Source organism: Trachurus japonicus, chromosome 21 (genome assembly GCF_045865225.1).
Source record: "Trachurus japonicus isolate A0001 chromosome 21, Traja_1.0".
NCBI lineage: Eukaryota > Metazoa > Chordata > Actinopteri > Carangiformes > Carangidae > Trachurus > Trachurus japonicus.
This window is the reverse complement of record NC_140927.1, coordinates 36,392,215-36,405,373: the sequence shown is the minus strand read 5'-3', so window position 1 is coordinate 36,405,373 and position 13,159 is coordinate 36,392,215. Positions and strand designations below refer to the sequence as shown.

The following is a 13,159-nucleotide window of genomic DNA, read 5'->3' as shown; positions in this document are numbered from 1 at the left end:
ACTTAAAATTTTGGGAGCGCAAACAGAAAATTTAGGGGCGCACACCGAAATCAACTTGCAAAGTAAATTTTTACATTTCCTCTAATGTTCACTGTGTTAATGATAAATACTTTGATAAATGCAGAAACTATAATGTTTTAAATTCACATTTTATTGTGAAACAGTTTAAAATAAATATTGAAAATATAAAGTTAATGTTTAGGCTGCACTGACCAATAACAGAACAAGTAGACACACCTACCCCCTCCCCTTGCCTGTGTTGGCCTCCTTGTCTGTTGACCCTGATTGAGCCACATGTGCACGGACTCCTTGGCATCAAACTCGTCGAGACCCCCCCCCTCCTCCCCGCACGGCCAAAAATAAATAAATAAATAAATCTATCGATCAATAATCAATCAGCGTTGTTCTGCAATGCGAGTCAACCTGCTTCGTTGCCTTGTGATGACTTGAGTACCGCTGCTGAGAGCGCAAGCATATTATGGGATGTTTTGGTTTGTAGCGAGTGGTAGCGAGCCGTCGGGGAAAAAAAATTATGCAGGTGACGTTCAGCACACACACGTGCAGGTCGCTCTATGGTCGCCGGCCTGTGTGTCTCCTGCTGTTTCACACGGAGCTGTGGAAAGACGAGAAGAGAAACACACGTTTCTTTTCACACATTAGCCAATCACAGTGGTCATTAAAAATAAAAATCGGCAAATTTACTGGTTGCACATGTACTCGCACTGTCTCAAATTTTAGTCGCAAAATGCGACCATTTAGTCGCAGTCTGGAGCCCTGTCTCCAGCTACTAGAGAGGAACATAGACAGACAGGACAAGATGAGCTGTCCAGCTGGGAGCGCAGTGTCTCCACTCACCCACCACAGCGCCAATTATATATGTGCATTACAAACAGAAGAAAATGTATTCTTTTTTCATGTGTTGGCGCCCCCTGGTGGTCGTAGTGACAACAGTCAACACCACATCCCTTCCCCTTTTCCATTACTGTTCAATGCTGTTGAGTGACTCCCCTCCTTCCCCCCCCTCAGATCCTCCCGACGCTCCCAACACTCCCAGAGTGCACGAGGTGACGGCGAGCTCCGCCAAGATCTCCTGGCACGAGCCCAAGGACAACGGCAGCCCCATCCTGGGCTACTGGATCGAGAGGAAGGAGGTGAACAGCAAACACTGGACCCGCGTCAACCGGGCGCTGCTCAACTCTCTGGACGTGAAGATCACCGGCCTGATGGAGGGACTCACCTACATCTTCAGAGTGTGTGCAGAGAACCTGGCCGGCCCCGGGCCCTTCAGCGAGCCCACCGAGCGCACCCTCACCATGGACGCAATCCGTAAGTATCGCTCCGCCCGCACCGACAAACATGACGCACAAACACAAGACCTTATTATCACTGCAAAAGCTCTAAATCTTTCCAAGAATATTTGTCTCATTTCTAGTCAAAACTAATCTCTTTCCAATTAAAATAAGACTCATCACCTAAAAATGAACTTGTTTTCAGATCATTTTCACTTGTTTCAAACAAATTTTCACTTGAAATAAGTAGAAAAATCTGCCAGTGAAAGCAGGTTTTCTTTGTTCATGTAATAAGAAAGAAAAACTTGCTCCACTGTCAGATTTTTCTACTTATTTCAAGTGAAAATCTGCTTGAAAGAAGTAAAAAGTGTCTAAAAACAAGCTGCTTTTTATGTGATGAGTCTTATTTTAAGTAGAATGAGATTGTTTTGACTAGAAATAAGACAAATATTCTTGGTAAGATTTTGAATTTTTGCAGTGTAATTGTCTCAGCAGTTTACATTCAATTCACATTCGCAGATTTGATATAAACTAAATGCATTTATTGACCAGCAATGCATTTATTGCAGCTGAAAACAAAGCTTTGATCATGTGACAGTGCTCAGTATTGACTGTTACTATCCCCCCCAGTGCCCCCCGGCCCCCCCACTCCGCGGATCGTGGACACGGGGAAGGACTCTGTGATCGTGGCCTGGAAGCCTCCGCTCTACAACGGTGGAGGAGACATCCTGGGATACCACGTTGAGAAGGTAATCCTCCCTCCTCCTTCCAGACAAAGCTTTTTAGTATTTAGTATTTATTTATTTGCACCATAATAAAAGACGATTACAAAAACCAGAAATGAAACAAGAATAGGAGAAAGCAACAACAAAAAAGAAAGCAATACAAGTGCCATTTTATAGCACACACTCAAAGAAGTCAGAAATAAAAACATGGGTGTGTATAAACATAAAATAATTGTATTTAACTGAGTGAGTGTATGAGCATGTAAAGAGATAATGATCCAATGACAAACACTGCAAAAATTCAAAATCTTACCAAGAATATTTGTCTTATTTCTAGTCAAAATAAATCTAAATATACTTAAAATAAGACTCATCACATTAAAAAGTAGCTTGTTTTTAGACACTTCTGAATTTTTTCAAGCAAATTTTCCACTTTAAATAACTAGAAAAATCTGCCAGTGGAGCAAGTTTTTCTTTCTTTTCCTTTTTTCTACTTATTTCAATTGAAAATTAGTTTGAAACAAGTGAAAATGATCTAAAAACAAGTTCATTTTTGGGTGATGAGTCTTATTTTAAGTGGAAAGAGTTTAGTTTTGACTAGAAATGAGACATTTTGACAAGAAATAAGACAAATATTCTTGGAACGATTTTGAGTTTTTGCAGTGAATATACTGGAAAAGAAAGTATTAGGAACCTTGATTTAACAGGTTTAAGCTTTCAGTCTTAACCTAAAAGTATTGAGGGATGAAGATAATTTAACTACATGAAGATGAGAATTCCAAAGTATGGAGCCTCTGGAAGCAATAGAAAACTGAGTGTGTGTAGTGCAGCAAAAAGGGGGATGAAGTTTATCAGTGTGTCTGGTGTTATGAGAATGGACCTGATATGAGAGTGAACTGTAAAGCTTCAGGGTTAAAATCTAGAAGTACCGGTGAGTACCGGCCCACTTAAAGCACTGGTGTGACGTGACATGAAACTCTTTGCTGTGGCCTCAGGTTCTGGCTGGAGAGAAGGACTGGACTCGCAGCACCGAGTTCAGGTGCAAAGAGCTGACGTACACGGTGACGGGCCTGACAGAGGGAGCAGATTACTACATCCGTGTCATCGCCGTCAACGACGCCGGTCCCGGAGCTCCGGGAGTCACCGAGCCGGTCACCGTCACTGAGCCTCAAGGTAAAAACACCTTCATCACCTCAGAAAACAAAGACAAGATACACAAGTACTCATTTTTGTGTAATGCATTTTATCTGCACTAGAAAAAATACAAAATCTTACCAAGAATATTTGTCTTATTTCTTGTCAAAATGTCTAATTTCTAGTCAAAACTAACCTCTTTCCACTTAAAATAAGACTCATCACCTAAAAATTAACTTGTTTTTAGATCATTTTCACTTGTTTCAAACTAATTTTCACTTGAAATAAGTAGAAAAATCTGCCAGTGAAAGCAGGTTTTTTATGCTTGTAATAAGAAAGAAAAACTTGCTCCACTATCAGATTTTTCTACTTATTTCAAGTGGAAAATTTGCTTGAAAAAAGTAAAAAGTGTCTAAAAACAAGCTGCTTTTTAATGTGATGAGTCTGATTTTAAGTAGAATGAGATTTATTTTGACTAGAAATAAGACAAATATTCTTGGTAAGATTTTGAATTTTTGCAGTGAAGATACAGAAGTACTCATTTTTTGTAATGCATTTTATCTGGGACTGTTTTCCGGCCTTGATAAAACAACAACAATGTGAAGGTGTTGTTTCAACTTCCTAAATACAACACTTGTGCCTCTACTTCCTGAAGATTGATGTTGTTGATATGAAACTAACAGTCCTCGCTGCTGTCTTGTCTTCCCCGTTCAGAACCGCCAGCCGTGGACTTCGACGACTCCGTGAAGAACGGCGTCATGATCAAGGCCGGCGAGTCTCTGAGGCTCCCTGCCGTGGTGACCGGGAGACCCCAGCCCGAGGTGAAGTGGGCCAAGGACGAGGCCGACGTGGACCCGGAGAGGATGATCGTGGAGACCGTGGGTAAAAACAGCTCGCTGTTCATCAAGAAGGCCATCAGGGCCGACCACGGAAAATACAAGATCTCTGGCACCAACAGCAGCGGGACGAAGGCCGCCGAGACCAAAGTGGACGTCATGGGTCAGTGTTCAACACCACACAACATACAACATACCCAACACTGCAAAAACTCTACATCTTTCCAAGAATATTTGTCTTATTTCTTGTCAAAATGTCTCATTTCTAGTCAAAACTAATCTCTTTCCACTTAAAATAAGACTCATCACCTAAAAATGAACTTGTTTTTAGATCATTTTCACTTGTTTCAAACTTATTTTCAATTGAAATAAGTAGAAAAATCTGCCAGTGAAAGCAAGTTTTTTGTGTTTGTAATAAGAAAGAAAAACTTGCTCCACTATCAGATTTTTCTACTTATTTAAAGTGAAAAATTTGCTTGAAAAAATTAAAAAGTGTCTAAAAACAAGCTGCTTTTTATGTGATGAGTCTTATTTTAAGTAGAATGAGATTGTTTCGACTAGAAATAAGACAAATATTCTTGGTAAGATTTTGAGTTTTTGCAGTGCTGGGTTGAGAACACAACGAAACCAAATATAATACAGTGTAATAAAGTGCTACAGTGCGCAAAAAAACTGTCAGGGATGGATAGATGAAATGGGGGTGCAGCAATGCAAGCACTTTGCACTTTGAATTGAATTGAATTGAATTCCTTTATTGTCATTCATACCAAGGTATAAACGAAATTCAAATGCAAACATCCATGTGGTTAAAAACATCAATGAAGATAAAAAAAGAAAGACACACAATCAACAACAATGAGACAATAAAATTCAGTATTGCACAGTCTCTAAAGTCTCTAAAGTGCTTTGAGTCAGACGTTCAGATATACACCGATGAACTGAACGCGACGGTTCCTCTGCTCCTCCTACAGACGTCCCGGGGCCGGTGGTGGACCTGAAGACCATCACGGTGACCAAGAAGAACATCACTCTGACCTGGTCCGACCCGCTGGACAACGGCGGCAGCGACATCATCGGCTACGAGGTGCTGAGGAAGGACGCCAAGATGAAGCTGTTCCGCCAGCCCATCGAGACGGCGTCCTGCAAGTGTGACGTGCAGGGGCTGCTGGCCGGCGAGGAGTACGACTTCAGAGTCGTCGCTAGGAACAAGTACGGAGACGGAGCGCCGGCCGACCTCGGACCCATCCTGGCAGAGGACCCCAAAGGTAAATCCTAACATGACCTCCTACCAGAGATGGATGGTAAGAGTACAAATACTACTGGTCAGAACTAGAGCTCTGGAAAAGAGAGTAAGGACAGCATCGGTCCCATGGCAGCGCCTCCTGGTGGAGGAATAAAGAACTGACATCTCTGCATTGTTGGTGAATGAGCAGTGTGGTGTTTTCAATAATTTAAGGACATTTATAGATCACCCACGTTAATAGCATCATTGAGGATCCTTTACAGATAAACATTAACACATAGGAGAGTAAAAAACAACAACAACAAAAAACAAATAGTTATCTACATTAATGTTTCAATCGACATTTTATAATAAACAAATTATAAATGTAATCTGATATGACCAAGACACCTAAAAACAAAAACACGGCCGTTTTCATCAATTTACCAGCAAGTGGGCAACACACATACATTGGAGTGAATGGGTTTTCTGGGCGCTTTTGCAATACCCATATCCTGCCACTAGGGGCGCAAAACCCTTAAACCCTTAAACCCTTAAACCCTTAAACCCTTAGACCCTTAAACCCTTAAACCCTTAAACCCTTAAACCCTTAGACCCTTAAACCCTTAAACCCTTAAACCCTTAAACCCTTAGACCCTTAAACCCTTAAACCCTTAAACCCTTAAACCCTTAGACCCTTAAACCCTTAAACCCTTAGACCCTTAAACCCTTAAACCCTTAAACCCTTAAACCCTTAAACCCTTAAACCCTTACCACGGGAGTCAACGGTGGTGTCATTACTCTCTTTTCCAGCGCTCTAGTCTAAACTTACTCCTTTACAAGTAAAAGTAGCTCAGTCGACATGTTACTCAAGTAAGAGTAAAAATGTACTTGCTTTTAAAAAGGTACTTAAGTATCCAAAAGTAAAAGACCTGAAAGTAACGAGTACTTTTCAGCCTTCCTAGAAATTAACTCGAGGAAAAGTAAAAATATTTGTCTTGGAAATGTATTCAAGTAAGAGTAATAAGTACTAGGGGTGGGAGAAAAAATCGATTCACATAAATATCGCGATATCTTTTTGGACGATTTTTAAATCGATTTTTTGGGAGGTATTTTTTTAAATATTGTACAATGTGCATTTGTTCGCCTTTTTTACATACAGAGAGTCCAGGTTTTGAAAAGGGTTTAAGTTCACTTTATAATGGAGTATGTTAATTTATAGGCTCCTACAGTATTTGTGTGCAGATAAATGTTAAAAATGCTAAAGACTAAAAATCATAGAGAGAATCGGCAATATCATAGAATGGCAATTTAAATTAAATCGAATCGCCATCCAAAAAATCGTAGAAGAATCGAATCGGGAGAAAAGCGTATCGTCCCAGCCCTAATAAGTACCAAAGATATCTAATACTGTTTGCTGGTCAGTTCAAAGAGCCGTCTGGTAACCGTGGCGATGTGTTTCAGGAACTCCGTCCGCCCCGGAGAAGCTGCACTACACCGACCGAGGGAAGACCAGCATCAGCCTGGCCTGGCAGCCGCCCCGCACCGACGGGGGCAGCCCCATCAGAGGCTACTACGTGGAGAAGATGAGGGCCGACAGCAACGAGTTCGACGTGGCCAACAGGAAGATCTTCCCCGAGTGCTGCGGGACCATCGAGAACCTGTCCGAGAACCAGGAGTACCAGTTCCGCGTCCACGCCGTCAACGAGGTCGGGAACGGAGAGCCGTCCAAGCCCATCACCGTCAAGATCCAGGACGATGAAAGTAGGAAACTTCTTTAAAATCTTGTGTTATAAGATGCATTTCTGATTTGTTGAACTGACACTAATCATTATATACTGTCATTTTAGTCTCACACTGCAAAAACTCAACATCTTTCCAAGAATATTTGTCTTATTTCTTGTCAAAATGTCTCATTTCTAGTCAAAACTAATCTCTTTCCACTTAAAATTAGACTCATCACATTAAAAATTAACTTGTTTTTAGATCATTTTCACTTGTTTCAAACTAATTTTCACTTGAAATAAGTAGAAAAATCTGCCAGTGAAAGCAAGTTTTTTGTGTTTGTAATTAGAAAGAAAAACTTGCTCCACTATCAGATTTTTCTACTTATTTCAAGTGGAAAATCTGCTTGAAAGAAGTAAAAAGTGTCTAAAAACAAGCTGCTTTTTATGTGATGAGTCTTATTTTAAGTATATTTAGATTTATTTTGACTAGAAATGACATTTTGACTAGAAATAAGACAAATATTCTTGGTAAGATTTTGAATTTTTGCAGTGCAGTGTTGACCATTGTGGCCTTATTATGGTTGTTTTGTTTTGTCCCAATGTAGTCACAATAACTGTGGTTTGTTGTTTGTCTATATGTTTGGACCCCCTGGAAAACGAGATGCTACATCTCAAGGGGTTTTATCCAAATAAACGAATTTTCAACAAAACAAATGCTTGTTGTCCACAGTTGCTCCGGTTATTTCGATCCTGAAGTACTTCAAGGGCAACGCCATCATCGTGAAGAAAGGCACCGCCATCGACATCCCAGCTGAGGTGAAGGGACTTCCTCTGCCGACGCTCCAGTGGATGAAGGACGACGTGGTGATTGAGAAGCCCGACGAGGAGAAGATGACCATGGAGACTGAGGAGGTGAAGACTTTTATCTGTGTCCAAGTTACTATGTAACACACTGCAAAAACTCAAAATCTTACCAAGAATATTTGTCTTATTTCTAGTCAAAATGTCTCATTTCTAAGTCAAAATAAATCTAATTCTACTTAAAATAAGACTCATCACATTAAAAGCAGCTTGTTTTTAGACACTTTTTACTTCTTTCAAGCAGATTTTCACTTGAAATAAGTAGAAAAATCTGACAGTGGAGCAAGTTTTTCTTTCTTATTACAAACACAAAAACCTTGCTTTCACTGGCAGATTTTTCTACTTATTTCAAGTGAAAATTAGTTTGAAACAAGTGAAAATGATCTAAAAACAAGTTAATTTTAGGTGATGAGTCTTTTTTAAAGTGGAAAGAGATTAGTTTTGACTAGAAATGAGACATTTTGACAAGAAATAAGACAGTTTTTGCAGTGCAGTTTCACAGAATCCTCCACAACTTTGATAAACCTGCTGCTACACAGAGAATCACTCATCTTGAACTAAATCCTGCTCTGCTTTACGTGGATTTATCTAGAACTGTTCACTTGATTTACTTTAAATGAGCTCATTTTAACGTTTTCTTTTCCATTGCCAGGTAAACCGCACAACTCAGAAGACAAAGATCGCCATCCCAGAAACCATCAGGCAGGACTCGGGCAACTACAAGCTGCTGGCTGAGAACTGCTACGGCAAAGCTCAGCACGTCATCAGAGTGGAGATCCTCGGTGAGAATCAAAGTTGAATAATCGCTCTGCACTGCAAAAACTCAAAATCTTTCCAAGAATATTTGTCTTATTTCTTGTCAAAATGTCTCATTTCTAGTCCAAACTAATCTCTTTCCACTTAAAATAAGACTCATCACCTAAAAATGAACTTGTTTTTAGATCATTTTCACTTGTTTCAAACTAATTTTCACTTGAAATAAGTAGAAAAATCGGTAACACTTTACAATAAGGTTACCTTAATTAACGCTAGTTAGTACATTACTAAGCATTTATATATAAACTAATGTGTTAAGTAATGCTGAGTAATGCATACATAATGATAAATAATTATATTATTCAACTTTTAATTTATTAACTAACTTTGAGTAGTAAACATTAATTAACTGCTTATTAATAGGCTACATTAATTAATGTGTTTCCTAATCCTAAGTAATACATAATAATGATTGTTAATATATCTGTAAACAGTTAATTAATGCTTAATAATGTACTAACTAACGTTAATTAAGGGAACCTTATTGTAAAGTGTTACCGAAAAATCTGCCAGTGAAAACAAGTTTTTTGTGCTTGTTATAAGAAAGAAAAACTTGCTCCACTATCAGATTTTTCTACTTATTTCAAGTGAAAATCTGCTTGAAAGAAGTAAAAAGTGTCTAAAAACAAGCTGCTTTTTATGTGATGAGTCTTATTTTAAGTAGAATTAGATTTATTTTGACTAGAAATAAGACAAATATTCTTGGTAAGATTTTGAATTTTTGCAGTGCGATGTGTGAGAATGGTCAGAAAGTGCGTCTCATTAACCCATAAACCTGACTCTGCAGACCGTCCGCTCCCCCCGAGGAACATCGTGGTCTCGGACATCAAGGCCGACTCGTGCTACCTGACGTGGGACGCCCCCGAGGACAACGGAGGCAGCGAGATCACCAACTACATCGTGGAGCGCAGAGACGCCAGCAAGAAGAAGTCTGACTTCGACGCTCTCACCATCAACCTGATCGACAGGAGATACGGGGTGAGTCACAGCTGGGATGTAGGCTACTGCTCTGACCTACTTTCAATAATGGATGAATGAATGTTTATTTCGATCACAGCATCAAAATTTCAACAAAACAAATTCAAGGTAGTAACAAGTACTATAGCTGGTCGAAAAGGGTTGCCCTCGGTGGCTAACTATATTAATGACTAATACATTTACTTTTCAATAGAGCTCCGTTTTTTTTCAAAAAAGTTCCTCCAGAAAAATCGAATGTGTCATTAGTCATCGGTTGTGTCAAAACAGCAAGAAATACCAGAGCCATGAAACAGAATGTGTGAAGATATTGATCAGTGAAACAAGACAAGAAAACCTGATGAGTGGGGGGTGCACACTGCAAAAGCTCTAAATCTTTCAGAGAATATTTGTCTTATTTCTTGTCAAAATGTCTAATTTCTAGTCAAAACAAATCTCATTCTACTTAAAATAAGACTCATCACATTAAAAGCAGCTTGTTTTTAGACACTTTTTACTTGTTTCAAACTAATTTTCACTTGAAATAAGTAGAATAAGTAATAAGTAATAAGAAAGAAAAACTTGCACCACTATCAGATTTTTCTACTTATTTAAAGTGAAAATTAGTTTGAATCAAGTGAAAATGATCTAAAAACAAGTTCATTTTTAGGTGATGAGTCTTATTTTAAGTGGAAAGAGATTAGTTTTGACTAGAAATGAGACATTTTGACAAGAAATAAGACAAATATTCTTGGAAGGATTTTGAGTTTTTGCAGTGAATGTGTCATTAGTCATCGCTTGTATCAAACAGGAAGAAATACCAGCGCCATAAAACAGAATGTGTGAAGATATTGATCAGTGAAACATGTTCATAATCTGTCGTCTCATCCCGTGTTTCACTAAAACCTTTCTTTCCCGCTGCTTCTTCAGGTCTACAAAATGGACTTGAACGGTTCCTACCAGTTCAGGATCAAAGCGGAGAACAAGTTCGGCGTCAGCGACGGCTGCGACTCGGAGAAGGTCCAGCTCCGGGATCCGTTCGGCCTCCCCGGACCGCCGCGCAACCCCAAGATCATCGGAGCCACGGGCACCACCATGACGCTGACCTGGGAGCCGCCGCTGGACAACGGCGGCTCCACCATCCAGGGCTACTGGTTGGAGAAGAGGGAGCGCGGCGCCGTCTACTGGGGCCGCGTCAACCGCTCCCCGGTCACCAAGCCGGCCGTGAAGGGTCTGCAGCACACCGTGCTCAAGCTCATCGAAGGAACCGAGTACCAGTTCAGGATCGCAGCCTGCAACGCCGCCGGCGTGGGACCGCCCAGCGAGGCCAGCGAGTGCCGCTTCGCTGTGGATCCATGCAGTGAGTGGTGTTAAGTTAACCCAACCCACACTGCAAAAACTCTACGTCTTTCCAAGAATAGAAATGTCGTATTTCTTGTCAAAATGTCTCATTTCTAGTCAAAACTAATCTCTTTTCACTGTTCACTTTTTCAACCGTTTCAAACTAATTTTCACTTGAAATAAGTAGAAAAATCTGCCAGTGAAAGCAAGTTTTTTGTGCTTGTAATAAGAAAGAAAAACTTGCTCCACTATCAGATTTTTCTACTTATTTCAAGTGGAAATCTGCTTGAAAGAAGTAAAAAGTGTCTAAAAACAAGCTGCTTTTTATTTCATGAGTCTTATTTTAAGTAGAATGAGACATTTTGACTAGAAATAAGACAAATATTCTTCGTTAGATTTTGAGTTTTTGCAGTGCAGCATCTGCTACACTGCAAAAATTCATTTCTAGTCAAAACAAATCTCATTCTACTTAAAATAAGACTCATGAAATAAAAAGTAGCTTGTTTTTTTAGACACTTTTTACTTTTTTCAATCAAATTTTCCACTTTACATAAGTAGAAAAATCTCACAGTGGAGCAAGTTTTTCTTTCTTATTACAAGCACAAAACAACTTCCTTTCACTGGCAGATTTTTCTACTTATTTCAAGTGAAAATTAGTTTGAAACAAGTGAAAATGATCTAAAAACAAGTTAATTTTTAGGTGATGAGTCTTATTTAAAGTGTAAAGAGATTAGTTTTGACAAGAAAAAAGACATTTTGACAAGAAATAAGAGAAATATTCTTGGAAAGATGTAGAGTTTTTGCAGTGTACTTCTCCACATTCAGAAGAAACCCATAGTTAGTAGGCCTACATCCATGTGAGTGCAGTAATGACTCTGAGCTCCTCTGTGCTCCTCCTCTCTCAGACCCCCCCAGCTCCCCGGGATCCCCCGAGGTGAAAGACAAGACGAAGAGCAGCGTGACTCTGAGCTGGAGCCCCCCGGACAGAGACGGCGGCAGCCCGCTGAAGGGTTACATCGTGGAGGTCCACGAGGAGGGCTCTCCGGACTGGAGGAGGGTCAACCCCGACAAGCTGCACCCGTCCACCGAGATCACCGTCCCCGACCTGAAGGAGGGAAAGAAGTGCAAGTTCAGGATCTACGCCGTCAACGCCGCCGGCAACTCAGAGCCCGCCAAGACGGCTGACGTCCTGGTGAAGGACATCCTGAGTAAGACAACACAACACAACACAACACAACACAACACAACACAACACAACACAACACAACACAACACAACACAACACAACACAACACAACACAACACAACACAACACAACACAACACAACACAACACAACACAACCTCTAGCAAAGATAGAGTTCCTCTCACACAACACAACACAACACAACACAACACAACACAACACAACACAACACAACACAACACAACACAACACAACACAACACAACACAACACAACCTCTAGCAAAGATAGAGTTCCTCTCACACAACACAACACAACACAACACAACACAACACAACACAACACAACACAACACAACACAACACAACACAACACAACACAACACAACACAACCTCTAGCAAAGATAGAGTTCCTCTCACACAACACAACACAACACAACGCAACGCAACGCAACGCAACGCAACACAACGCAACACAACACAACACAACACAACACAACACAACCTCTAGCAAAGATAGAGTTCCTCTCACACAACGCAACGCAACGCAACGCAACGCAACGCAACGCAACACAACGCAACACAACACAACACAACACAACACAACACAACACAACACAACACAACACAACACAACACAACACAACCTCTAGCAAAGACAGAGTTCCTCTCACACAACACAACCTGACCTTTCCATAAACTAGACGTTTTCAGCCATTCATAACTGTTTGAATGACTGAGATAGCCCTCTCAGATCAAAAGTTATGGGCATCTTAATCTATTATGACCAAAAAGAAAAATGGCTTTAACTAGAACGTTGCTGTTTTAACCCTCTAAAGACGAGTGTTTTACAAAACATTAAACAACTTCTGAACCGTTTATGATAGAGACGAGCTGTAAACTGTATCTGAATCGTGTGGTTTTCTGCTTTCCGAGGGTCCTTGAATGGTGCCTCTATGACAAGAAGGGACCGTATAGGGTGCGTGTAATCACGTGGTACGGGAACAGACGCTAAACCTAGCGTAGCATCGATGCTAAACAGAACGTAGCATCGGCGCTAAATGGAACGT

General features: G+C 40.4%; 1 protein-coding gene across 1 annotated transcript in view; it reads left to right on the top strand.

Moving 5' to 3' along the window:
- Window positions 1-13,159, top strand: part of ttn.1 (titin, tandem duplicate 1) — a 151,539-nt gene that overhangs the window by 62,283 nt on the left and 76,097 nt on the right. The window contains exons 59-69 of the mRNA XM_085764669.1: window positions 1,027-1,326; window positions 1,920-2,038; window positions 3,010-3,187; window positions 3,863-4,147; window positions 4,956-5,249; window positions 6,671-6,970; window positions 7,664-7,845; window positions 8,447-8,576; window positions 9,398-9,588; window positions 10,495-10,924; window positions 11,811-12,113. Coding sequence (XP_085620795.1) covers window positions 1,027-1,326; window positions 1,920-2,038; window positions 3,010-3,187; window positions 3,863-4,147; window positions 4,956-5,249; window positions 6,671-6,970; window positions 7,664-7,845; window positions 8,447-8,576; window positions 9,398-9,588; window positions 10,495-10,924; window positions 11,811-12,113 — 2,712 coding nt within the window. The remainder of the gene's footprint in view (window positions 1-1,026; window positions 1,327-1,919; window positions 2,039-3,009; window positions 3,188-3,862; window positions 4,148-4,955; window positions 5,250-6,670; window positions 6,971-7,663; window positions 7,846-8,446; window positions 8,577-9,397; window positions 9,589-10,494; window positions 10,925-11,810; window positions 12,114-13,159) is intronic.